This window comes from Lonchura striata, chromosome 13 (assembly GCF_046129695.1).
Source record: "Lonchura striata isolate bLonStr1 chromosome 13, bLonStr1.mat, whole genome shotgun sequence".
NCBI lineage: Eukaryota > Metazoa > Chordata > Aves > Passeriformes > Estrildidae > Lonchura > Lonchura striata.
In genome coordinates, this window is record NC_134615.1 from 21797792 (window position 1) to 21825662 (window position 27871).

General features: G+C 47.1%; 1 protein-coding gene across 2 annotated transcripts in view; it reads right to left on the reverse strand.

The window, feature by feature from the left end:
• Positions 1-17379, reverse strand: part of ZCCHC14 (zinc finger CCHC-type containing 14) — a 50453-nt gene extending 33074 nt beyond the window's left edge. For both annotated transcript variants that reach the window (XR_002466083.3, XM_021537945.3), the window contains exons 1-2: positions 16752-17379; positions 3878-4001 (exon numbers count right to left, since the gene is read on the reverse strand). Coding sequence is in view for 1 of the 2 variants with exons in the window: in XM_021537945.3 (XP_021393620.2) it covers positions 3878-4001; positions 16752-17315 (688 nt within the window). In the remaining variant the exon portion in view is untranslated. The remainder of the gene's footprint in view (positions 1-3877; positions 4002-16751) is intronic.
• Between the last annotated feature and the right edge of the window lie 10492 nt (positions 17380-27871).

Genomic DNA, 27871 nt, shown 5'->3' on the forward strand with positions numbered 1-27871 from the left:
ATTTGGAGGGTTTTGTGTGGCAACAGAGGAAAAGCAACATAAATATACAGGAAACACAAGAATAGGAGAGTTTCTGTCACTTTGCAGAAAATGAGACTTGTTCACTTGAGGAAATCACTGTCCAGGCTGCTCTGGGGAGGGACATGGCCAGTGCCACCTGCAAAATGAGCAGCTTCTAAACCTCCAGTGCAGGAAACTTCACCCAGCGGCTGTGACAAATCAGGATTTTACTGATTTACTGAGATTTTTACTGATTTTACTGAGAGCAGTGACAGGATGAAGCCTGCACAGTCTCTGCCCTGGGATGTTTGTAACTTATGCTGTCATTATAAAGATGCTTTTGTTCTGCACTTCAACATCTGGTCTAATGCATTTAATTCCTCTGTGCTTTTGGAAAATATGCTGTGGTCACTGAGCATGTTTAATACATTGCTAAAATATGTCACATGCAGAGAGCAGGACTTGCCTCCACTGCTCTCCACCTAATGGCCAAATCCTTGGAACCTGACAGTAGAAGAGTAATTAGCAACATCTCTGGAGCATGGAAAATTCCTATTGCTTTTTTTAACAAATAAAATAAGCTGATTTTTTTCAGTCAGCTGTGATAACCAGTAACTACTCTCTTTAGGGAATTACCCCAACTCTACATCCACAGGCTTGTTAAAAATTAGCTCTGTGCACAAGGCTTCCCATGGGTCACACAGCTCCTCCTGAACTTTGGAATAAAAACAGAATTTCCTGAACTTCCCTTTGCTACCAGCAGAGGATTGCCTGCAAAACAAAATAGTGAAAAGCAATTTTAACTCCTTACTTTTTTAAACAACTTTCTACTGGGAAAGACTGAGGGGACAAAAAATGCCCAACCTTTATTTGAATTTATTTTGTTCAAATGGTGTTAAAACCATTATTAAAACTTGACTACATTCTAGGAACAGTGGGAAGAGGGAGAGAAAGCAACACACCCCTCTTGGAATTTTAATTGTATGTAACCCAAGAATCTCTGTGTTTATCTCTGCTCTGCTTGACCAGTGAGATCTGTCAGTGCCTCAATACCTGTGAACGAGCCTGACTGCAGCTTCCAGCTCCACAGCCAGATCCTGAGAACAGGGAAAGCCTCCACTTCCCAAAGTTCCCTCCAGCTAAAACAATTCCTCATCTGTGGAAACAGCTTTGAACAGCCCTAAATCACTGGTCAAAATAGGAGTAAAAAGCACAATTCACAGAGCATGCTACAATTGCTGGATTTCACATCTTTCTGTCAGAACCCATCTGTATTTTTTTCTCAACTTGCACAGGGCAAATTTTTAAACTTTATTTTATAAAAGAAAAGCCCAGTTAGAGCACAGATCCCCAAAATATTTATGTCAGCAGGCACAGAACTTCTCAGTGTCCCAACTTTCACTGGGAAGCAATGTCCACCTGGTTTATCCCATTTTATGTACACATGGACAAAGGGGTTTAGTCTGGAGAAACAGCAGCAAAATATTGAGGAATTCTGATAAAAAACCAAGAGTTTGCTGGTCACCACTCTCAACAACTTGGGTATTGCAGCACAGATCCAGCACTTGGGGCTAGTGGAAGGTGTCCCTGCCCATGGAATTAGCCAATCTAAGGTCTTTTCCAATCCAAATCATTCCATAATTTATGATTTAATGCCTGACAGTGCTCCCACAGCGAGCTGGGCTTCTGAGGTAAAAGCAAAGGTTGCACTCCTCAGGCTGACACTCCTGTTATAAATTCATTTCCTGAGGCAGTACAATTCTGGTGCAATTACTCCCAGGTATCTGACAAGTCTGTGCACGAAGCTGTACAAACATTTCAGGAGCACACACACAGCCACAGAGGATCCAGCAGAATGCTCCTCTCTTCCTGCTCCCTCTCATGTAGCAACTCCAGTATTTGATGCCAAAAGTGGCAGATTAAGGAAAACAAAGTCACTGAGAGCTTTCAGGTCCAAGCTACTACAACCCCAGTCACTGCTCAGCTGTGGAGAGTAAATTAAATTACTGACATGTCCCCAAATCAGGATTAAAACATTCCCTGGGTTAATCCAAACTGTCTCTAATCCAGCTAAGCACAACAAATACTGCACCTTCCTCATTTTTCTTTTCTTTCTCATGTTTCAGCTCCAGCCTTTTTAACAGAGATACTTCCAGCTCCAGGGCTTTGCCAGGAGAGGAATGATGACCTTGGGCAACTCATTACTTCTGGGGAGAAATCCTGTCCTGTCAAGCCGTCTGAAACCAGGCTCACTAAAAAATAACAACATCAAAATCAAGCATCCCATGCTTTCATGACAATTTTATGTGCTCCAAGTTAAAAAGTTGATGGGTCTTACTAAATGAAGAGCTGTGTTTGCTATGAAAATGAGGAATATAAGTCAGGAACAGTGGATTCAGGTGGCAAATAATGCTAAATTGCACTCCAAGCTGAAGAAACAGAACCCCAAGACATCAAGAATTCAACAGTGCTGGTGAAGCAGAAAGCAGAATATCAGTATTTGTTCCACACCCCCTTTCCCCAACCATCACTGAGGCAGCCTGTAAATTAAACTGAACACGAGGCAGGTATTCTATAAGAGAAAAACAGATCAGAGCAAAACCTAATTAATTTTCACAGCGTACCATGACTAATCTTAGCATATATGGTACTGGAATAGCAATCACTGAGTACAAATGAAAACAGTGTTGAACCCTGTCCTATTTTTAATCAGATGAAAGCCACAAACCCAGCCATGCTTCTGCTTAGTGCTGCGTTTTCTTCTACCCTGATGGTTTTTACAGCTGGAGAAATGGCAACTTGCAGCATTACTGTGCTGTAAAAAATGACTGCTCCTTCCACTTCTGGGATTACAGTGGAGTGTGTCACTGAAAAGGAGGGCTGGTGGCAAGTCAACATTTCTTGGGACATTTAACCCTTTCTGTGGGAGCTGTATCAGATCCTCTGAGCAAAGATGTGCTCTGAAATTCTTGAATTTCTGTGATATCAAACTGTATTTGCAAAGTTCTGTAGGAAGCCAGTGGAGGAGAAGAAAACAGAACAAATTCCAAATAAAAAAAATTAAGATGGTGCTTGGCAGTATTTTTAATGATATTTGAAGGCAACATATGAGGGCAGATATCTCCCCTGATTAATTCTGCCCTACAGGGCTCACAAAAGCTGTTCTGCTCAAAGAACAGCTCCCAGTTCAAACACTTTCCTCATTACCAGTGATTTTTTTTTTTAATACATTAAATAAAATCACTGTTAGTCACATTTTATCCTGGACATTTTCATATTTGCAATGAGAGCCTGGAGTGTGGAAATGGAGTAATTAACCCTGATTTGCTAAGCCCAGTTTTCAGACAGGTCATCGTGCAATATCGCATTAGAAAAACCAGATTTAATTTGTAAGAGAAAGGTGCAAGATCTCTCTCCTGTCTCCCACTTCTCTTCACTCAGTTTTCCACTTGGGAAAGCAAGAGAAAGGTGGAAGTGGCACTCAAAATTATTTAAATTTCTTTTCCCTTTGAGAAACACTCAACACCATATGCTTTATCCAAGAAATAACCTGCTGAGAGGTGGAATGTCCAAGAGATCCACTGTTGGAGAACATTTCTTGAGAGCAAAGCTGGTATTTCAAAAGGAGGTATCTCAAAAAACTTTCTTGCTTATTTAAAATAATGATGGAAATGGAAAAATCAGGATACTCCTCTCTCACTGGCCACTTCTCCCTGACACACTCACATTTCCTACAAACCCTTCTGTGGCTTCCTTTGCCCAACCAGGAGCAAAGCAGCAAATTTCCAGCCTCCAATCCCAAGGAAAATAAAGCTGAGCACCACCAAGGATGTGAGGTGGCTCCCCAGTGGCAGCAGGCAGGAGGAAAAGGACACACCTTTGGAGTGCTTCCCCGAAGGCCTCTTGGGTAGTGACTCCTCCATGGAATGTGTGGATGTGTGGAGCACATTTTCCAAACTGTTACTGACACTGTTGATGGGGGTCTCCGACCTTGGAGTGACCTGGAAGGAAAAGTACAAAAAAATCCATTAAAATGAACAACAACACACAAACATCACACCTTCTCTGGAGTGAAGGATCCCCTGGGAAGGCACTCAGGAGAAGTTGGCTTCTCTGAGAAGTGAGGGTGTTACTGCTGATATTCCCCAAGTAACAGTTCAGGGAAGTGCTTTCAGTCAGCAGCTATTCACAAACTGAGATTATCTTGGCTAATCTAAAAAGCTACTTACAGCGTAATTCTTTCTTAAACAATAGTCACACAGCGGTCAATTGGAGAGAGATTACAAGACCTTTAACCTCTGCACACCACAGATTTTAACTTTTCCACAAGAAAACTGGGGAAAAGGGCTTTTGGAAAATGTCACTTTTCTGTTATGATGCCGTGCTGGTTTCGGGTGGGGTAGAGTTAATTTTCTCCACAGTAGCTGCTGTGAGGCTGCTTTGGATTTGTGCTGGAAGCTGTGGATAACTCAGGGATGTTTTGGTCACTGCTGAGCAGGGCTGACACAACCAAGGCCTTTTTTGGGTCCCACCCCACCAGCACAGAGGCTGGGGGCGGGGGCACAAGGATTTGGGATGGGCACCAGGGTTTTGGGGATGGGGCATGGGCAGCCAGCTGAGCTCAGCTGGTCCAAGAGATATTCCAGGCCTCAGTAAGGAAAGCTGAGGGAAGAAGGAAGCAGGGGATGTTCAGTGACCCCAATACTCTTCCATGACCCATGAGGTTCCCTGGGATGGCCAAACCCTCCCCATCCATGGGGAACTGACTCTTTGCTTTGCTTGCATGTGTGGCTTTTGTTTTCCCTATTAAATTGTCTTTATCCTAAGCCAGGAGCTCTGTTTCACTCCTCCCACTGTCTCCCCATCCTGGTGCCAGGGGAGCAGAAGTGGCTCCATGGGGCTCCGTTACCTCTCCAGGGAGGTGACTCAAGGCATTCCCAAGTATTTCCACAACAGATTGCAATGAAAAATTCTCAGCAGCAACACCCTGATTTTCTTGTCTTTGCCATTTAATAACCTGTCATGATCATATTTCAATGGAAACTTCTACACTAACAATCCCCAAGCAGAAGGTTGAAGCATCAAAACAAAAAAGGGTTTAAGAACCTTGAAGAGGAAAAGATGCTTTAAAGAGGGAGTTCAGACCAACAAAAACACTCCCAGTAACTACTCAGAGTAACTGTGTGACTTGAAATTCAATTGTTACATCTGGAATAGACCTGAGCTGCTGGTAGGGAGAGCTGCAATTAGAATTCCACATGGATTTTCAGCCTGGCACAAATCACAGGAGAAAATGTGCATCTTGCCACAACAAAATTGGTTCTCCTTCACTCAGGTAACTCAAAACCAGCAGCCCCAGGTCCCTGAAAGGGAAAAGGTTCCCTCAGACCCTGCTAACTTGACACAGTGCCCTGAGCTGGGACAATTTCTGCAGAAAACAATACTTTGCGCCCCCTCCCATTCCATGTTGCCGTCAGTCAGCACACACAATGCAAGTCAGAAATAGCACAGCCCCACTCCATACAATTACCTATTGTAAGCTCCATTTTAAGACTGACATTTATAGATTTATACACACTTTCAGGCAGTAGAACGAGTGAAAGGCTCTGTATACTTGACATCCATAAAAAAGCTTCTATGTGTAAAGAAATCAATCCAGAATGGCAGATGAGTGTCAGGAAAGAAGAGGGTTACAGGTAGCTGCTTTCCTTTTCAGCACTTCTTGACAAAAAAAAGTTTATTTTATATACAGAAATGCAAAAGTGTTATATTTATCTAATTATATGCTGTTTCTTCCACACGGCTTTGCACCAATAACAAAACTTAACACCAAGCTTTCCATCAGACCAACCATTAAACTCCCAGCTTGGCAGGAGGGTGGGGAAGAGTTTAAATTTCCTTTGCCAAAGTCAGTCTTTAGCTGAGCTTATCTCACACAGCCTCTCTCCTGGAGCTCATTAAACTCTCCCTCCAGCCCAGGGCTGCTGGGAGGAAGTTCCAGAGGGCTGAGCACCATCCTCCTGGCAAAGGGACAGAGCAGAGGAGCAAGCTGGGAAAGCAGCTCCGGCAGGGCTGCGTTATCCCAGACAACCAGGTTGCAAATATTCCGAATAATCAGAAATATAAACACTCAGAATGATTGAAGCCGAGTCAGAGCAACCACACAGCTCCAGAAAACCTCTGAACAAGCAGTTTGTTACAATTTATTGCCTCTTATCTTGTATTCCCTCCTCTCCACTCTCCTTACAACAAGCATCGCGTGCAGCTTATAATTTGCATTTTGTTTATACATAACCTCCATTTTTTTTCCATAAAGATTTAATTTTCTTAGACTTGCTAAGGATTAATTTAGCCCATATGTCTTGTCTGCCTGAGCTCATACTATCTGATCCCGTCGCACATCAAAGCAGTTCCAAATTGGCCTAGAAAAATCACAAAGCTCTGATTAGTTCCAAATGAAGCACTTTGTTAGGGAGCTGAATGGTGTTAGAACCACTGAATCCCACTGCTTAAAGCTTCCATTCCAAATTTTGAAATAATTTTTTCCACTGACTTAAACATCACGATACTGCAACGGTTTGGATTTGTTTAGGGAAAGTGAAATAATGAAAAGTGGTTTGCAAATCAAAGTTCCAAAATAGTAACAGCAATTTTTTTCATCCTTCTTTCTTTTTTTTTTTTTTTTTTTTTTTTTTAAACTTGAGGCCAAGCCAAACAGAGGAACAATAACCCATCAGCTCAGAGCTGCAGGAGATATTGTCCTGGGAGGGTTGGGAGAAACACTGGGAAAAGCTTTACAGGAAGGACCTGTCCAAATTCAGCTGCAGAAATTCAACATCAAGTAAATTCAGGAAGGAGAGTTCTCCATAGCTGAACACTCCTGAAATCCCTGGTTTAGGCTCAGCACAAACAGCCACTCAGGAAAAACTGGATTTGGAATAAAGAATGAGGCATTCCAGGGAGATAAGGGTTCAGAGAAGCAGGGAGCAAATTGCTTTGGACCTTTTAGGAGCTGTAACATCTCTGAGAAAGCCAAGAGGCCATTAAGGAATAAACATCTGCAGCTCCAGAACTGTTCAAGGCTTGTTTTCTGAGGCACTAACAGGCCACAGTGAAGATGGATAAGTTGGCATCACAGGAACCAGGAATGTTCAGGCCATACATCATAACAAACCACAGGACTGACATTTTATAAATGCAGGAAAAAAACCCCATGAATCATTCAAGGTCTAAGAAAAAACAGACCTTTGAATAAAAGACTGGATTTTTCTACAGAAATTACTTGAGAACATCAGCAGAAACAGTCCATAAAGAGCAATCAAAACTAGCAGCTAGCCCAGAGTTAAATATTCTGCCTGCTTTATCCCCAGCACAGCATTTCCAGGAAGAAAGAAAACCCTGTTCAGGAATTCCTTCCACACCACAGGAGGCCTGAAGCCTCCTTCAATGCCTCTAAAACCTCCAAGTGGGTGCAGAAAAGATCCTTAAAATTATTTTTACTCCACTTTAATGGTTGCATCTTTGATTGGAGCAAGCTGGTCTAGAGGAAGGTGCTCCTCTCCTTGGAATGAGATGAGCTTTAAGGTCTCTCCCAACCTTGATGATCCTGGTATCCTTTGATCTGCTCCCTCCACAGCAAAGCATCTGGCTCACAGATGCACTTCTGATTTTCCAGATGCAAACCCTGCTGCCTCCTACATTTCAAGTTAAAGGCAAATTGAAAATAACAAAGAAAATTGATCACTGCTTAGTGACTGAGGCTCAGAGTGAATTCTTCTCTGCCTCTCTCCCCATTGTAATGATGACAGGACCAAAACTGGTATCAGCTACTGAGAAGTGGATGCTTCCCAACAAAGATTACTCAGAAGGATCACTAAATGCTGCCCTGGAGTCCTCCACCCCCAGGAGTCACCAGGAAGAGAAACAATTGCTTTGACTCAGGGGTTGATGACAAACATGCCAAGGGAACAGAATTCCTTGCTAGAATTTTGCCATTATCACATTTTTCCCATTTCCACCTGTCATCATCCAAACCCAACCTTTTTTTTTCCCCACAGAAGGTTGGTCTTATGATCTCCAAGGCCTTTTCCAACCTAGTTAATTCTGTGATTTTCTTCTCAGCACCAGAGAGGTCCTAACAGATTCAGATCTTGGGACAGCAAAAGCAGCTCTAGCAGCTCTCCTAAGCTCTCAGTCCATTAAAAAGCACACAGGAAAATAAACCCAGGTGCTTCCCACAGGTGGTGCTGCTCTTTCAGCCACTGCTGCCTGAAGTGGCTCTGTCCCAGGCAGTGGGAGTCACTATGGAAAATGGGAAGTCTGGGAAGCTGGGGAACTGTTAGCTTTGCTAACACTGAATACAGCAAAGTCTTTCATAAAAATAACAGGACTGATAGGAGTCGAACTTAATGTGGTCAGAGTTTTACCAAAACAGCAATTATCTGTTCCTTTGAAAAATAAACAGGGCACAGAAAATACATGGTTTAATAGCAAAGTATTTGCTGACTTAGTTTGAAGTGCAGCCAAAAATACTAAAAAAAAAATCAACAGAACCACTACCCAAAGCACCATGGACAAATGGAACAATGATACAGGATCTGAAGAAACAAAATATGGATTTCTATACCTGGTTAGGTAAGAAATTTAGGTCATGTATTACACAGGAAAAGCAAACAATATATAGCAGTAATGACTGAGTTAAGTGAGTCCTGGAGCTCCAAGCCACACAAACACATTCTCCCATTGATCACAGAGGAAAACTTTTCCATGTTCTCAACAATGGCCAATGATAAATTGAGAGTCCCACAGAGAAATGCTTCTGTCCATACTGGCTTTTGAATTCTCCTTTAAAAAAGGAGTTTTTAGCCAAAAACTGCTCTCCAGGAGTAGGTAACATGTATGAGTGAGCTCAGGAACTGGAACAGTGACTCCAGGGGGTAAAAACCACTCAACTCCTGTCCTGCCAGGTTCATATTACTGAGTATTAACAGCAGCTTATTTGAGGTTAACACCAAGGTCTTTAACGTGGTGCAATCCTGTTGGCAACAACGCTCCAGGAGAAGTTTGATGGCAAGGACATGGCCCCTGCAAGCTCAGGCTGATTCCCACCAAAGGCACAAACTCAGGTTTTTAAGTAATCTGAGTAAAAATGCATTGCTGACACTCAGCTGTCAGTCTGACACCACATGATTGTTCATCAGGCTAAATCCAAGCTGGAGACAAGAGCAAGTAATGCAGGGATGTGGAATTCCAAATGCACTGAGACAAGCCCAGGAGGGGCAGGACTGAGCCAACACCTTCCTCGTGGTAGTAACAAGGCACTCTTGTGAAACCACTGCCTCAGGCACCAGTCCTGCATTTACTCACATATCCAAAAACCTGACTGCTCTCCCACCAGAAGAAAATTCCAACCTTCTCCTTTGGAAGATTCAGGCTCTTCCATGAGGATGTTTAAGAAGTGCTCACAAACACCCCCCCACTTTCCACATACCAGTAAAGTGCTCACCACTTCAATTTACACATATTTAGTTGCTTTGTTGGACTGGGATGTGGATGCAGCTGGAAGTGTTTGGTTTGTGTAAAAATTCAAGTGGTTCCAACAGTCCAAATAAGCTGTAAGAGCCAGGTGCCTCCATGTTTCAACAGCTATAAAATACACCTTTTTCCTAGAGGAGGAACACAAAGGGTGAAGAGGCAGTTCACAGGGAAAATGGATAATGGATAATTGATCAGATGGTTTTGTCCTGGGAGACTCTCTGGAATGAAATGAGGCATGTGGTACTTAAACACCACAGGACAATCACACACCTGCTCCAAGGCTCCTCATGAATTCAGGAGAACAGATGGACTAAAATAAATCCATAAATTTATAAACTAATTTCCACTAAAACCCCTTTGCTTAAAAAATGGTGAACACTGTTAATAATAGGAACATAAATCTACCATAGAGGTACTCAACTCATCAAATCTGAATTTTGCAAACTGATCATTCAAACCACCTCAAAATCAAAACAAATCCCTGCTTCTCAGCAGACCTTGGAACAGACACTGCTGCTCTACTCCCCAGCACTGATGTACAAACCTGAGCCTGTTTCTTCACCTGATGCCACCAAAAGCCAACCACCCCTCTCTTCTGCAATAGCCCACAAAGAAATTATCTGACAGGTCACAAATCCACAGAATTCTCATTCTCCCTCCTTCCCCTCCTCAATATTCACTCAAGTAATGGCTTGAGTGTAGTAAAACTACTCAGAATCATGGAAGCACAGAGTCATTAAGGGTTGGAAAGAACCTCTGAGACACCAAGTCCAACCATGATCACCACTAAACCATTTCCCCCAGTGCCACATTCACACATTTTCTGAGCACTTCCTCAGGTGGTGATTCCACCGCTTCCCTGGGCAGCCCATTCCAATGCCTAAACACCCTTTCAATGTAGAAATTTTTCCTAATATCCAACCTAAACCTCCCCAGGAGCAGCTTGAGGCTGTTCCCTCTCCTCCTGTCCCTGTTCCTTGGAGCAGAGACCAATGCCTCTGGCTGTCCCCTCCTGTCAGGAGCTGTGCAGTGCCACAAGGTCCCTCCTGAGCCTCCTTTTCTCCAGGCTGATCCCTCTCAGCTCCCTCAGCCTCTCCTGGGGCTCCAAACCCTTCCCAGCTCCATTCCCTTCCCTGACACCCTCCAGCCTCTCTTCTGGATGTCCTCCTTTCTTCCACTTATGGTGATAAAAGAAAGCAGCACTGGAGAAGAATTCATAATACAAATGAAAAGTGTTCACTTTCACTATTTATCATCAGGACTTGGCAGGTCTGTAATTAAAATTAAGACCTTGCTCTTAAGTAACTGATCTGATTATTTCTGGATCACTTCAGCTATTCACAAAACCCCTTTAACTCTGTAACAGCCTGAACACCTGTTAAAAGGTTCATCCCTCCCAATGCTGATTATTGGATAATTATCCCAATGGAATCAATGGAAAAATTCTGGTTCAGCTTGAGACAAGAACGAGGAATTTTGAAGTTTGCTCATTATAAACCCCATGCAAAGCAACACAGATCTGAACCACAGCAACATCCTTTTGCTTGAATTAATACCCATTGCAGACTTCAGGAAGAAACAGCTTCAATTCAACTGGCTCCAAGACTGGAGTCAAATTCGAGTTGAAGTATGACAATGGTTCTTGTTTCCACAGACAAATTAGATCCAGCATTTCCATAATAAAATTCTGTGGGCTTTGAGAATCTTATCTGTGTTCTTCTGACTATATTTGCTTTTCTTAGGGATAAAAGGCACTCCAGAGCTAATAAATGGAGAGTGGAGTATTTGAATATTAAAGATGACAGAAGAATCCCAGCTCTGCCCTGCCAGGAAGAGGCAGGGCTGTACCTACTGTCACTGAAGGTGACAGGAGCCCTGTTTTAGCAACTCAAACATTTACAAACCCACTAAACCAAATGGTTAGACACTTCCAAACAAGGCTGCTGTTCAGCACCTTTGAAGTCAGCCCCTGGAATGCCTGTGAGGTGTGGTTAACTTCTGCTGGCTCTGCCTCTCCGCTCCGGATCTGCTGCAGGATCTCCTCCAGCTCATGCACTGATTCCATTAAAACAGTTTGGATCTGGTACAGTCCAAAGCATCCAACACGAATCTTTATGCCACAAGAATGAAGCTCACTTCAGTGTTGCTTCATTGACACCTAACAGTTCAGAGATAATTAGTAGAAAAAAGAGTAAATTTAAAAAGTGAAGTGGAATGCACTCTCAAAACAAAAACTTCATTCAGCCTGTGCAAAAATAAATGGGAAAACAGTTCATGGAAAAAACATCATCATTATTAGCTCAACACATTTTTTTGGCTGCTCTGTTCCTGATGTTTGGGTGCACAGTGCATCTCCCAAGAAAACTCTTTAGGTTCCTAAATTCAAATGCATCATGCAACATACCATTAGGCAAAGTGAATTTGGTGCTAATTGATATTGTTACTGCCCAAGACCATTGTCTTGCAAGGATTCCTAAAGCTCATTTCTGAAAATATTGCAGGTTTGAGACTGAACCATTTTATCACATTTCAAATAAAACCATGAGTCAGAAAAGAGCCAGAAGGGGAAGCCTCACATTTTTAAAGTGGAATATCAAGACGTGTGTACAATCCATGTTGCCTGGAGTACCCAAAAATTCTCAAAGGACATGCAAAAGACATGCAGGGCTTGGCAGTGTCACCAGCTGGAAGCTACAAGACCTGTCCCTACAGCTCCTGAGGTTGGATTCATGTGGTTTGGAAAGTGAGATCATTCTGAGATAGCAACTCTTGATACCAGTGAGTAAACACTCTAATCCCAGCCAGCAACTACTCTCAACATGGTCATCTGCTGAATCTATGAAACACCCTCAAAGAGGCTAAAAATTAAGTTTGTCAAGATTTATTCTATCCCTACAAGGCTCAAAAAAACCCGCCATAAAGGCAGCTGACATAGATCACTTAATAGCTGCACTGCTGTCTCTGTGAGGGCTTGACGACTCAGTTTCAACCCAGCAAGTGATGGTTTTTTATAACTCATCACTCCATTGGTGAAATAAAAATATCAGAATATTTCTCAATGGAGTTATGTCCATTCATGCTCCTGAAGCAAACAGTACAGACAGGTGAAAGTGTTTGAAATGGATCCCTCAGAGCAACTCCATAGCTCCCAATATACAGCCTTGAGTTCTTTGGAAGTTTTAGAGGAGCCTATGGAATTAGCATGAGTGAAAAATAGCACCTTATGCTATAAACTTGAAATAGCCATTGGTGCAGTATTTGGAAGGTGACTGGGCAAGAACCCTCCTTCCCATTCACAAGATACCAGCCCGAAACAACCACATAACTATGGAGTCACTGCCCCTTATTTCACTTCAGCTGCAAACAAACTGCACTCAGGGTGATTATTTCTGACCCTGGCTCTGCAGCTGAACCCACAACCAGATCAGAATCATCATCACAGAATCATGGGATGGTTTGGGTGGAAGGGACCTTAAAGCTCATCTCATTCCAGCCCCTGCCATGGTTGCTCCAAGCTCTGCCCAACCCAGCCTTGGGCACTTCCAGGGACCCAGGGGCAGCCACAGCTTCTCTGGGCAGCCTGTGCCAGGGCCTGCCCACCCTCAGAGCCAAGAATTCCTCCTTAATATCTGATCTGAACCTACAGCTCATCACCCTAACTGCACTCTGCTCTTGTCAGAGCAGAGCAGGTACTGAGGACCCAAAGCATTCTCTTATTTCCCTGATTTTACAGCACGATCTCAATGAGGAGATCAAACAACTCCAGGGAACAGTGGCAGATTCATGAATAACCTCCCTAGCTCTGAAGTTCTGTCCTTAGAGTTACTGACAGTAGAGTTCTTGAGAGGGAAAGTCTATGCAGAAATTCATATTAAGATGCCCAGCATCCATGTAGATCACAAAATCCAAGTTCAGATTTGTATTTCCATCTGCCATCCACCCCAGCAGAGAATCACAGAATCACTGAGCTTGGAAAAGACCTCCAAGGTGATCAACTCCAACCTGTGCCCCATCCCCACCTTGTCCCCAGCCCAGAGCTCTGAGTGCCACCTCAGGGATTCCTGGGACACCTCCAGGGATGGGCACTCCAACCCTCCCTGGGCACTTCCAATCCCTGAGCCCCTTTCCATGGGGAAATTCCTGCTGCTGCCCACCCTGAGCCTGCCCTGAGGCCGTTCCCTCTGCTCCTGTCCCTGTTCCCTGGAGCAGAGCCCGACGCCCTGGCTGTCCCCTCCTGGCAGGAGCTGAGCAGGGCCAGGAGGGGTTGCTGGGATGTCCTGAGCAGCACCAGGAGCTGGACTCTGTCATCTCTGTGGGTCCCTTCCAGCTCAGGATATTCTGTGATTCCATCCTCACAGACTCCAAGGTAATGTAGAGAGGGCAGCATTTTCCCTCCTGTTCATAAAATGTTCATTTTATACCATCAGGTAGAAACCATCAATCTCATAATTACTGACCTACTTAAAGCTAGCCACAGCCACCTTTTCCTGCTAAGTTAAGGTTCAGGTAAGACAAGAAGCATCTGAAAAAGCACAAAAAATAGATGGGCAGCTGTTTTAAGCCTCTTCATAGTCAGCAACTGCAGGCAATAAAAGGAAACAGCAAAAAGCAGTTTGCATCACTGACCACCTTCAGCTGTGTTCACCTAGCCCAAAGCAACTTGAGGAATCATGAAATATTTACAGTAAATTTGTATCAGCTGTTCAGTCTCTTCACTGCTGAACACAATTTGATTTTGAGATATTTCACTATTAAATGTGAAAGAAAAGATGGAAAAAGGATTGCAAGGTCAAATCCTCTGCAAAAAGTTATAGCTAATATCAGGTTGGGGCATATTTTAATAGGGCTGGCTAAGCAGAAGCAGCACATTCCAATTTGTTTCTGCAAGGAGAACAAAGAGCACTGCTCATTACTGTTGCATCTCCCTGACTAAACAAGGTAACCAGAAATCAGAAATTGTAACAGTAGGGCAGGTACAGTTACACAAGAGTTACACCCTATTCCCACTCTCCTAGGGGGGAAGCTGAGGATAACAGCCAGTTCACAACCAGCTCCCTGTTTGCAACCCATCTCACATCCACGGCATCCCAGCTTCCCGAAGTTTTTCAGGACCACAAATGGTGAGCATTACTCCAGTTCCTTGAGGAAGAGCTCAGAGAGGAGCAGAATTCCCCATTTAACACCCAGCTTCCAGCACCAGCTCAGCATGGCTAACCCTGGAATAAAGCAACAGGAGCCAGGGGAAAGTGCTGGCACCAGGGAGGGAATTCTCCTCCAATTCCAAGCAGGAGGAGCAGCAGCCCAGGGCACTCACTTTCTCTCCACATCCACATTGTTGTTTTCTAGGTGATGCTACAGCACAAGGATTGTCACAACATCACTTGGCAACACCTCAAGGACTCGGCGTTGGAATTTATTTGTGCATATTTAAACAGGGCTGAATGGAGAAAGAGATTGTTTTTTCCACTTGCTTCATCCAACTCCTGGTTTAAGCCAACTGTTTACTCTAAAAGTAACAGAATTACCCAGTTAGGAACAACAAAAAAATAATCTTAAGGAAATCTGCATCACTTCAAACAAAATGCACATTCAGAGACTGTGAAGGCAAAGTCACCTTTGTGTTCCCTCTCCCTACTCTGTACTTAGCAACCAAGATTCTTCAGCACAGAATCTATAAAAATGTGATTTTCAAAGAGACAACCCTTCAGTGAGCTGAGAAGAAAAGAAAAACCAAACGATCCTGGCTGCCTTATTCCTGGCAGGAAAAATGGCAGGATGGATTCTCCGTCCATCTTAGATTGACATAAATAGTGCCGGAGTTTTTCAGCTCCATAAATCCTGCAGCTCAGAAAGAAGACTCTCAAAAACCTTCCTGCCTGCCTGATTTTAACTTTTTTTTTTTTTCTTTTACTTATCTTATTTTGGGAGAAACTTGGATATGATTTACAGTGTTTCCTTTCCAACTCAGGGTCGCTGCAGCATTTGAATAAGAGAAGCTGCAAGTAGTTAAGTACCTGAAAAGAAGCGTTTTTCTGGTATGAATTACACCTTTCTACATCCTGTGTGAAATGTTCTTTCTAGCTACATTTTATCCACATGGAGGTTTCTGCTGAATGAAGAAGTTCTCCCATGCCTTGCTCTTTCCCCCTTACTACGGGAGACTAGGAACAAGATAGAAGGGGAAGAATAAGGAAAAAAATACTAACATCTCAATTCTACAAAGCAATGGTGTTTAAAGAAACATGAAATTGGAAGGGAATTTGTATTCAGGGGAAAACTGAGCACAGATTTCTGTTTCAGTCTGGAATTCAACACTCAGTGAAATCTCTACTGAGCCCTGAAAAACAGCTTTATTGAGGATATTACTTTAATACAGCGGTTTTCACAGCTTTAGGTATTCCCCACCTTTCCCAAGAGCAGGGTAACACATCATCCACTGATCCTCAAAGGCTGCAGCCTGTTAGCTTCTCACAAGCATCCTCTAAGCTGATGCTTAAATTGAACTTTCAAGCGGGTTAAAATCAGACAGAAAGACACTTTGACTCCCAAATTTGTAGCGGGCTGAGAGCAATTAAGCAGTCACATATCTAATGACTTGCAGTACATCTTAAAACGTTCCTGTCTGGCCTAACTGCTGGCAACTGAATGAAAGAAGAGCAAGTTAATGACGGTGAACCCCGACACCAGGATCAATACCCGAGGGGATGCAGAGTGACAGAAAACGACAACATTTCTTTCAGCTTAACACCAGCAACTCTAAATGTTTGCCAGCACATCCGTCTAAACAAAACCCAGTCTCACCAAGATGCTTTGGACACTGGACAGCTACTCCTCCTTTCCAACTTTTTCCAGGGGGAACTTGCAAACAGATGCTTTTATCTAGAGATACTTTTATTCCCCTTCCTAAATCACCGGTTTTCCATACAGCTGGCAGGGCTGTTCCTCCAGCAGATGCTCTGAGAAGCAATCAGGGGAGGCTTATATTGCTGCTGTTGATCTGCTCGTGAACCCCTTCTCATTTAAACGTCACAAGCTCGTAAAAACTCCATCCATCCATCCATCCTCTCCCCGTGCCCTCAGCTGACCATCCCCACCATCAACCCACCGCCTTGCCTCTGTAGCTGCCATTTACCACTGTGCTAAAGCACGCTTTAAAATGAGAGCCGAACACACAGCCCGGTGCCATCGCGGCGCGCAAAAAGCAGCATGCCCACCTTATGGCAGCCAGGATAGGTTGCCATGGTGTTGAGGGCAGAGGTGCTGGGATTCTTGCTGGTGCTGGCCATGAGACTCTGGATCTGGGTGAGCTCCTGCCTCAGCACCTGCTTCTGGTGGAAGCTGAAGGCCGGGTGGTTGGATGCCATGGTGAAGAGCAACAGGAACTCATCCCCCGTGCGGCCCTCGTTGAGCTGCAGCCCGTAGTTGTTGATGACCGAGTCGATGTGGGTGAGGGTGCGGAACAGGACCCCGGCGGCCTCCCGGTGGGCAGAGCCCAGCAGGGCGAGGGACACCAGGAGTTTGCTGCGCACCACCTCGTCCGTCAGGTTGGTGAGGCTGCCCAGGTCGGCGGGGTTGTTCGCCTTGATCTCGGAGTCGCGCAGGGAGTGATAATCCTTGCGGGCCAGGTCCTCCAGGCAGGCGCCCAGGAAGCGCAGCTCCAGCGGGATGCACAGGTCCAGGAGGCCGCAGAGGAACTCCACGCGCTGCGGGGAGGGCAGCTCGGAGAACCAGCGGTACACGCCGTCCCGCTGCAGCCGCGGGCACCGCTTCTCCACCATGGTTCCCCGCGCCGAGCACGCCCCGGCCGGGGCTCGCACACCCGGCCTGGGGCAACCCCGGGCGGGCAGGGCCGGGCCGAGCCCCGCTGAGGGCGGCGCAGGCCCGAGCGCTGAGGCGCGGCCTGGCCGCGGGGTCCCCGCCCGCCGGCGGCCCCGAGGAGGCCGCTGCGCTCCCGTTCCTCCCTCACGGGGCGGCTCCTCCGTCCCTCCGGCGGGCGCCCGGTGCCTCCATCCCCCGGCCCCGCCGCCGCGACCGCGGGAAATAATCCCTCCCGGGCGGAGGGGCACGGAGCGGCGCGCACAGCCCGCCGGCCGCTGCGCGCAGGCGGAGGGATCCCGCGGTGAGGAGGCTCGGCCGCGAGCGGAGCGGGAGGAACAGGGAGCGCCGGGCGCCTTCGCTCCCGGCCTGACCCCGCGCCGGGACACGCCCCCCGCGACGCTGATTGGCCGAGCCGCCAGCCCGCCCACGGCGATTGGCTGCGGACGCGTCTCCCCGCCCCCTTTCCGCGCTCTCCGGAGCGGCGTCTCGGGGGGCTTGTCAATCCTCCCAGTTTAGCCCCGCCCCTGGCGTTGATTGGTCGAGGAGTCATTAAATAGGAGAGGGGTGCGAAGAGGCGCCTTTTGTGTGTGTGGCGGCCCGCGGGTGCGGCCGCGCCGTCCCCGCGGCTCTGAGGGGCGCTGACCCCGCTGAGGGCACAGCTGTGCCTCGCCCCGCTCCAGCTGACCCCGCGGAGCTGACGGGCTTGGCCTTGGGGCTCCTGTCCTCCCCGCAGGCTGGGGAGGAGCCTCGGGGTGCATCCTGACATCCCAAATCGCGTGTGAGCACCTTCGCTCCCCCTGTCCTTCACGGCCGGTGCTTTTTGAGTCTGCCCCCCGCCTCCGAGTGCCGCCCGTGCTCTTTGCCGCTTACAGTGTGGGCGGTTTTCGCTGCCTTTTCGGTCCAAACGCCTCATTCCAGGCACAAGGAGGCTGTGGAGTAGAAGAGGGAATGGCTGCCACGCTCTCCTTCCTCCGGCGTTGTTTTTAGGATGACAAAGAGCCTCGGGGATGCAGCCCGAGCTGCTGCTGGCTGGTGATGCCAAAACCCCGATAAAGCTTTTGGCATCCTGCCTGAGCCGCCACCAGCCCAACCCGCAGCCAGTTTGGCACCTGACTCCAGATTATCTTTAAATACAGCGTGGAAACAAAAGAGGCACCAAAGACCTCTCAAAATTATCATTTTTTTCGCCCCCCCCCATCCCCGCATTCCCGCTCTCCATTCTAAATTGTGATTCTGGCTGACAGCGACGTAGCAATGCACATTTTCTAGCAGGGCCGTGGGCTGCAGGTTTGCACGGACGGCATCGGCCAGCCAAGGGGCGGACACGATTTCTGTTTTTCGTGGTGTTTTTCCATGGAACTCGGCTGCTTGGCTGTGGTAGCCCAGTAGCCAGACTGCGCATCAGCTGGATAAATGACACGGGTGAAGATCTTTAACTGGGACAAGCCAGGAATAATATTTTTAAATGCAGCCCCAGGCAGGCGGTGAATGAATCCAGGCTTGGTTTTTATGTGATGGTAATCTTGGAAGATGGACCGTGCGTTTTATTTTCACAAGTGCCACGTTGCTGCGCCGCAGATAAACAAAAGACCCAACATTGATGCTTTTAAAGGCAAAATTGCATTTTCTCTCGAGTTGATCTTTATGGCATGTGCAGATGCCCAAATGTGGGCTCTCACATGAGTTGTGCGACCACTTGTGCTGGTATCACAGAAGAGAAGACGTCTGGCTCCTCTGGGTGATGGTTTATTGGAAATCTCATTATACACCTTGCTAAGACGAACTGCTGCTCCACAAACATTCCAAACGCTGGTAGTTTATCCTGTTTTATTTCCCTGTGGAATATCGCGAGCCATCGACCGCGTTTGTTGGAGTCCCAGTGAAATGCGGGAGCCAGCGGGCGGAGAGCACTGACTGAGGCTGCATAATGTCATATATTGTAAAGAGACACAACCCTGCTTCTGTTGCAGGCTCCTGCTGTGAGAGGGTCCTTGACAGCCCCACAGCCTCTCTGTGTCCTTTCCTTGCAGAGATCCGTCATGGAGTGCGAGCCATATGTGCTTCCTTTTCCTGCCGTGCCCGGCATTGTCTGTGGGAGGAAGGGATGTGTGGAAAACAGAGGAAATGCTCTGTCCCTTAGGAAAGCTCTGCCTTGAGTTCTAGCCCGGGCCAGGCCGTTGGCATAGGCATGATGAGTTCTTTGGTGGCCTTTCTGCTTATACTGATGTTTTTATCCCTCCTGAAAGCACATCCTTTATCCACTAATCCAGCCTGAAAGCACCACGCTGTGCTCAAAGTCAAGGTTTCTGTAGCAAGGTGAAAAAGGTTGGAACTTTCTGCTTGAGAACCAGGTCTAAGACTGACTCTAAATAAATGTTTCAATGAGAATTTTGTTGCAAAAGAGTGATTCTATGGTTTACAGACAGAAATTTTTTGTCTTTGATGCCAGATAGAATAAATCCTAACCTGAAGTGTAATAGATGAACTGGGAGCCTTTTCTCTGATTAGAAGTGGCTTTGGGTGAAGCCTGAGGAAACCAAAAGGGGCGTGACACAATTCTGTCACCAAGAATTCCTGGCTATCCAGGGGCAGAGCCAGGAACTGCTTTCAGGCAGATAAATCAACTGAGTAAGAACTGTGTTAGTGCTTGTCCAGGCAGTGGGTTGGGAGTGAAGGTGGTTCTGGGGTGCCTGTGCTGCCCTGCTCCTCCTGCGAGCACAGGACACCAAACTGGCTCCTCATTTCATCCCCAGATCATCCCATTTCCTGCCTGTTCTCCCTGAAAATACTCTTTGTGCATGCTTAGCACGACTGGAGAAGATTCCTTGCTGGAGTAATCAGTAAGCAATAATTAATTTTCCTCTTTTTGTATTTTCAGAGCATGCAGAGGCTGTTGTTGACTGTTGCTGGCTGGACCATCTCTGAGTCTGCGGAGGACTGAGAGAGGGTCCAGCCCTTCAACACCTCAGTTTTACTGTTGTAAGAGTCTGAATTCTCCTGTTTGGATTTCCTCAATCCTGTTAAACTTGGAGCTTGACTTAATTACTTCTTTCCCTTCAAGCAGCACCTCAGAGCCATTGTAGCCATATCCTTTATCACAGGATTGATTTCTCATATCCTAATTATCACAGATAATTCCTTCCTGTGAGTTTGACTCCATGCAACACACAATGGCCAAAAGCCTATGAAAATTAACTGAAATAACTCAGTGTGAGGCCGGTGACCGAGTCCAGTGTGAAAGGAGATTATTCACTTCTGTGTCCATCCACAGAGACAACGGGAATGAGAATCTCTACCATGGATAAGGAGGAGATTTATTTGGGAGGCTGCTGGATAAAAGACCAGTTGAGTTGCCCAGATCCATCAAGTGCCCAGTGCTCCCAGCCCACAGAACTCCTCCACAGGGACCTTTCTCAGAGCCTTTTCCCATCACATTTAGGAGACTTTAGGAGGCTGTTCAACACTTGCAAAATCTTCTGCCCATTTAATGACAGGTTTGACATTTTCAACCTCCTAAATGTGGCTTAAATCTTAGCACTTCTGCCAGAAATCCAGCCTGGAAATCCCAAACCTTTTACCAAAATGACTCTCAAAGCCAGAGAGGAACCCACTGCCGTGTGGGGTATGAGTCAGCTGTGATGGGCAGCCTTCCCTCGGGTGGCTCCCCTGCCAAAACAGCTTTCCCTCTTTTTGGGACTGAATTGCGTTCCGGTCTGAAAGCCCACTCTGTACAAGGATGAATATAAAATTTGACAGAGCAACTGGATTTTCAAAGCGGGATCTCTGTGCCTTTCACCCCGGAGCTGCCGGCTCCTTTGGAGACGCGCCTTTCTCCATCGCGCCTCTCCCAAATTTCCCCATGCTGATCATCCCCTGCCTCTCCCCTCATCCCATCCTGGCTGCCTTGTTCCAAACCTCTCTCCTCATCGCGGTTTTGCCCTGGCTGAAGCGCAGCTCCGCCAGCCCACCCCGGAACGCTCTGCTTCTGCGGCTCCAGCCCGTCCTTTCCTGCCGGGATGCGGTGAGTGGCAGGAGCAGGAGCCTTGCGTGTCTGCGCTCCGAGCCGCGGCAAGGGAAGATAAATATTGCCCTTGCATGTTCTCTCAACTACTTCGGAGCACACGGCTTATTTCCTGTCGGCTTTCACGCAGATGCTGGAATTGGAGCTCTCGGGCTTGAAAAAACAAACAAACCCCAAGCTTTGAAGCGCGGAGAAAAATATCACGTGGGATTTGGGAAGAAGGGAGGGAAAAAATACCACCAAACCAAAACAGCGGCCAGCTGTCGGGTCTGCAGCATCCCTCGGAGTCTGATTTTCAAGGATTTGGCTGGGGCGGGGTGGGGAAGGTGTCCTTGCTGTGCCAGCAGCAGGAGCGGGATGGATTGAAGGCTGCCGGGGATGAGCCTGTGCCTGCGAGTGTCGCTGCCCTCTGCCGATGGACTCCGGCACGCACACAAGTAAATACGGATTTTCCAGGCTTTTTTCCCAGCTGGAGGCATAAGAGAGAGGCTCGCCTATCCCTCGGTGAAGATCTCCCCTCAGTCACGCTCTGCTTCATCTGTCACCTTTCCCAACTCAAAGCGTGAGCAGCCCTGAGCATCCCCTGCCCCGTGTGTCCCCTGTGTCCCTTCCAGCAGTGCTGGCACGTCCCTCCTTGGCCCCAAAAGCCAGGATGCCCTTCTGGCTTTGTGTGGTTCCCTGTGGGACTTCCTACAGAGAGAAAATCCACAGAGCCTGGCTGCCAAAACCTCTGCCCAGCTCCCTTCCCTTGCTCCTTGTGTCTGCCTCAGGGGCTGCTGCAAAAGAAGCGCTCCTGGGTTTCCCTGTCTTTCCCTGCCTGTGCCTGGAAGGACAGGGATGCCTCAGCCCTGCCCCTTCACAAGCCAGAGATTTCCTTTGCATTCCCCTTTGGAATATTCCCTTGTTTAAATCTTACCCCACCAAAGTCACATTTTGGGTGACTTTACCAAATTAGGGATGTGCACAGCCCGGCATGGAGTTGTCCTCTGTGATCCACGGGCTGATTCCAGCCCTCATCCATTACACAATGTTAATTTGGTCTTTGCTAAAGCCAAAACACTTCAGAGCTGGAAAGGAAAAACTGGAAGTATTTATTTGATTATTCCTTGGGGTGTTTTCACATCCTATCCCTTCTCTCACTGTGTTGGTCAGTATTCCAATAACCAGCTAGATCCTTTTCATATGCTGGAGGAGAAAGGATGAGGAAGGAAAGGAAAGTGCCCAAGTATGTGCTGAATGTGGGTGTGAACTTCAGTGTTTCTTTAAAACATTTGAAATTCTTGCTGTAGTTGGATATAGAAAATCAACTTGGGTAAAAATTAAACAATGGTTTGGGTTGGAAAGGACCTTAAAATCCATTCCACCCCTGCCATGGCCAGGGACACCTTTCACTAAACCAGGGTGCTCCAACCTGGCCTTGGACACTGCCAGGGATCCAGGGGCAGCCACAGCTGCTCTGGGCACTCTGTGCCAGGGCCTGCCCACCCTGCCAGGGAACAATTCCTTCCCAAAATCCCATCTGTCCCTGTCCAGATCCCACCTGGAGCCCCTTTAGGCTCTGGAAGGGGCTCTGAGTTCTCCCTGGATCCTTCTCTCCAGACTGAGGAGCCCCAGCTCTCCCAGGCCACTTTTAGAGAGCTGATATCACCTGTCCCACCTGCAGGGCCCACACTTGAACCCTTCTGTGCAAATTCCCAATATTTACATGTTGGGATGCACGCTGGAATCACACACTGGGGATGATTTCCTGAAGAAACCCACAAATAGCTCCTGAATGACGACCAAAATGAGAAAATTGGGATTGGTTCACAGGCAAGTCATGAATAGAAAAAGAGATGAAATTAGCTGAATGAACTGTTCATTATGCATTATTCAGCCAGCTGTACTAATTAGTGCCTTAAGGACTGTTTCTGTTCCCACTGCAGCCAACTCTAAAACTCCTTTTGATTTCAGTGGGAGCAGGACAGAGCCCTCAGAGAATGGGCCTGGCGCCTGCTCCCTCTGCAATGCCTCGTGTTTTCTTTTCCTTTTACTATTTCTCACTGATTCCAATTTTTGTGCCTTCTATTAAAAAGGCTTCTGAGCTGTCCTGTGTGGTGATCAGTTAATGACAGGGACAGAAATGTTCCCTCGGTCCCACGGCATGTCCTGTGCCTGATGTGTTCTCTGAAGGGAAAGGTTTTTCATGTCTCCTCTCGCTTTGCTTTTATCCAGAGGAAGAGAGAAGCTTGAAAACCTTTTAGAAAACACAATCCATCCAGAAATGTCACCGGGGCAGGAGGTGCTGAATTAAATGTTTGCACTCTGAGTCTAGAAATTGCAGTTGGACATTTGATTTTTTTTTTTTTTTCTGTATATGGATAATGTTTGTGCTGGTTCTTTCCTACCAAAAATTCCTACAGCTCTGGGTGTGGAAATGTTAGGAAAAAACACCAAACTGCTGCCTGAGTCACATCAACAGCAGATCTCCACCAGATCACTTGCTGGGGGCCAGAATAAGGTGGTTTGTAGCTCACTTTTCTCCCCATGGACAAACCAGCACCTTCAGGAGAAGCAAGCCCTGATTTTGGTGTGGCTCATGGGAGGCTCTGACATTGTTCTGCTCCCTGCTTTATCCTGGGCTGCAAAACCAATTCCTTTGGGGAGGCACCACGGCAGATCCCCATCCACAGAGATTTTCCAGCTGGTGCTGGGGCCGGAGAGGACCCTGGTGGATGCTCAGATCCCAGCTTGGATTGAAGGGATCACATCTCAATGAACTATTCCCCTCTTGCTGCAGAGTCCTCTGTCCCCCTGCCCAAGGCAGAGGTGTCTCCACTCAGGACTGCATAGGGAATGGCTGGCCAGAGAGCAGCTTCCCTTTTCCATGTTTTGCTGGATTTTGCCTGTCCATCTTGTACCAGCCACCTTTTTCCTCCCAGTTTTTTGGTGTCCCCTGGGCAGGAGCAGCAGCAGTGCATCCCCACAGTGCTGCTGGTGGGTTCCTGCCCCAGCCTGCCCCGAGCTGGAGCTGCTGTGGGATTCCTTCCCAGCAATTCACTAAAATTCCCTCCTGGAGACAGAGCAGAGGATGCACCAGCAGCTCAGCCTGGAGGAATCTCCACAACCCCACTCTTTGGGCTCCTCTCCACAGACTGCCTAAAATGGGTATAAAGGAGCCTCGGCGTGGAATTTATTTTCTTCCTCAGACCATCCTTAAAATAACAAACACCAGCAAACTGGTGACATGCAGTGCATCTGTTTGAATAACACGGACCTTCTGTTTGTAAGAGAGGAAACTCCAAATAACTCTTTGATTTGTGTTTCCTTTCTTCTCCTTCCTCATCTCCTCCTCCTCACTACCGTATACAAATCTGTTCTGCCAGCTCCAAGCCACCGGTCCCCCCTCCCCTGATGAGCTGGTTCTTGTGCCATGTGATGCTTATTTAATTTCCTCTTTTGCTTCCAACACGGCCAATATTTATCTTCCCTCATGGGATTGTGCCTTTGTTTACACGCTGATGTCAAGGGGGAAGGCCAGCACTTCTCTGGGGCCAGCAGACCGAATTCCTGCCCTCTGACTACATCCCAAGGAATAGCAGCTTCCCTCCCGGATCAGAGGAGCGATTAGGAGTAAGAGATGTGGTTAAAGTTAGCACATGGAGACATCCTTTTCCCAAAGAGGGATGGAGTGGCTGCTGTGGCGGGCAGGGTCAGGCTGCGCTAAAACCCAGCTCAGGGTTGCCTTCTGATTGCTTCCCCACAACGAGCAGGGCTGGGAAAACAACACCTAATTGCCATTTTTTCCTTCTGTTTTTGAGACAGCGCAGCGTTTCGACACAGGTAAAAGGGAGATTGAAAAGCACCGCTCCCAAAAATCCCACTGAAATCAATCTGCCTCTCAGAAAAGGCAGGATCTTACCAGGAGCAGCTTTCCTTTGTTCAAAGCTGCTCTCTAAACTGACTTAGGAACCATCTTTTCCTCATTAAATTTGTTTCCTTTCAGTGCTGAGCCTTTGCCTTCATTACCACATGCAATTTATTTTTTTTTTAAAGCCCTCATAGCTAATATCACAACTATAGATCTTGGGGTTATTTATAGCCCTAAACTCCGCAGAGAGCTGTGTGTCTTGTTGCTGTGGAAACTGGGATTCTAAAAGTAAAAGGGTTTTGAAGGGATTTGAGAAGGGACCTGCTGAATTTCGGGACTGGCTTTCACTCCCAAAGGTCTGTGTTCAACCATGCCTTGAATTTACAGGTAAAATTCACCTGAAGGGCTCGGGTAACCCTCAGGGGATATTGGGGAATACTGGTCCACTGTTTTTTATGGCCTGGCACATCACAGCCTGGTTTTTGCCCTCTGTTGTGAGACAAAAGATGCACAGGTAGCCACGGGAGTGTCAAACTCGCCGTGTCACCGATGGCACATTTGCCAGGCTCTGGGCTGTTTGCTTTCTTTTTTAGCTTTTGTTGGCTTGTGGCAGCCTTTTCCCAAGGGAAATGCCACCTGATGTGCTGGAACCTCCTGCATGCTGCAGCCAATCATTGAATCATGGAATGGTTTGGGTGGGAAAAGACTTTGAAATTCATCCCATTCCAACCCCTACCATGGCCACGGACACCTTCCACTAGCCCAGGCTGCTCCATCCTGGCCTTGGGCACTGCCAGGGATCCAGGGGCAGCCACAGCTGCTCTGGGCACCTGTGCCAGGACCTCAGCACCATCACAGGGAAGAATTCCTTCCAATATCCCATCTAACCCTGCTCTCTCTCATTTTGAAGCCATTCCCTGAGCTCAGAGGGAGGACTCCGAGCTCCTCTCCACAGCTTTGAGACTGGCACGGAGCATTGTTTGCTGGAAATTGGATTTTCCTGTATCAAACGGTTATTTAAATGATTTTATTTGTCTCTGGGTGTCGAGTGTAAAGGACAAGGGTGAGATTGATGGGCTGGGTCCTGTTTCCTACCCTGCTCCTCCTCTGGCAGCTCAGCAAGGGGCAGACTGTCACTTGGCAGAAATTCCATGTTTTCCCTGGGCAGGGATCTCACTGAGCCACCTGTGGAAAAGCCAATTCTTTCCTCTGATCCACCCAGGGATCCCCAGGCTGGATCCCAGCTCCTGACTGGAAGCCAAAAGCTGCAGTGTCCCCCTTTTCCTGGCTGGGAGATGTGTGAGGCTGACAGGAACCCTGTGCTCGGCACCACCCCGGCTTTTTCTGTGCCTGTAAAATCAGGTGTCCTCCCCCAGCTGGGATAAATCCTTGGAGAGCTTCCCTGGCTATGCCTGTCCCTTTCTACCTTTAAAAACACCTTACAATTCAACCAGGAATTCTGTTTACAAACAGCTCCAGAGCCAAGCCCAACCTGAGTTTTGAGCTACATCCAAGACGCCAAACTTGGAAAAATATCCCAGAAAATTCCACCCTATCAATACAGCCCAGGGAGAGCAGGGGGAAAGGGAAGGACAGGCAACGTAAAATGATTAACCCCCGAGGATGAGCCTTAAATTCACAAACAAGGCCCAAATGTCAGCTCTTCCCTTGCATTTCCAGAAGTAAAGCAGCAATCCCTGGGAGTGCTGCATTCCCAGCGACGGGGGCGAGCACCAGGCAGCCTCTCCTTCCCCAAGAGCAGCCCTGACATTTGTTCTGCACATTTCTCCAGGTCCTTCCTGGCACGCCGTGTATCGTGCCTGGCTCGGAGTTATTCCTGTGATATTGGATTAAAAATAGAAAGGCAGGAGCCAAGAGACAGTGATTCAGTGACGGAGCTTTTCCATTAGAGGGTGCCAGGAACCTACTGTTGCTACAGAGCCCAGGAATCGTGGAAAACACAACTTTGGGCCGTGCGTTTTGGGGCTGGGCAAATCCACACTCATTTTTGGACCCAGTTCTTGCCCTGCCCATTCTAAAGTAGAACCGTGGAATGACAGGATGCTCGGAGTTGCGAGGGACACAAAAGGATCATCAAGCCCAACCTTTGGATTTGCACAGGGTGTTTCCAAAATCCCACCACGCGCCTGGAAGCATTGTCCAAGCTGCACTTGGGGTTATTTTGCAGGCAGAGGTGTGTTTTCAAGTGGATGTGGAGAGCAGGAGATCTCAACATTTACAGGGAATTCTGGGCACTGTTTGGATGTGAATAGGAAATCCTCATTAAAAAAAAAAAATTAAAAAAAAAGATTTATCCACAAAAAAAGTGGTGGTTCTGGTGGAAAGCAATAGTTTGCATGACTGTAACTGGCTGTGCTCGAGGTGTAGTGGTGAGGACAGACAGCAAAGGATGGGACCCATTTTTCTACTCCAAATCTGCCAAAAATCACCCAACATCAGGAAACAGCCCAAGTATTGAATGTATTTTCTCCTCCATCCCAGAGAAGCCCCTCTGGAGAAACAGAATATCCTCAGGTCTGAGCTGCTTGCAGCAGGCACAGCTGATTTTAAAGATTTTAAAGCAAAACCAAGTCTTGCTTGGTTTTGAAGCTTTGGAAAAACAGAGTTCTGTAATTTTGTGGCAG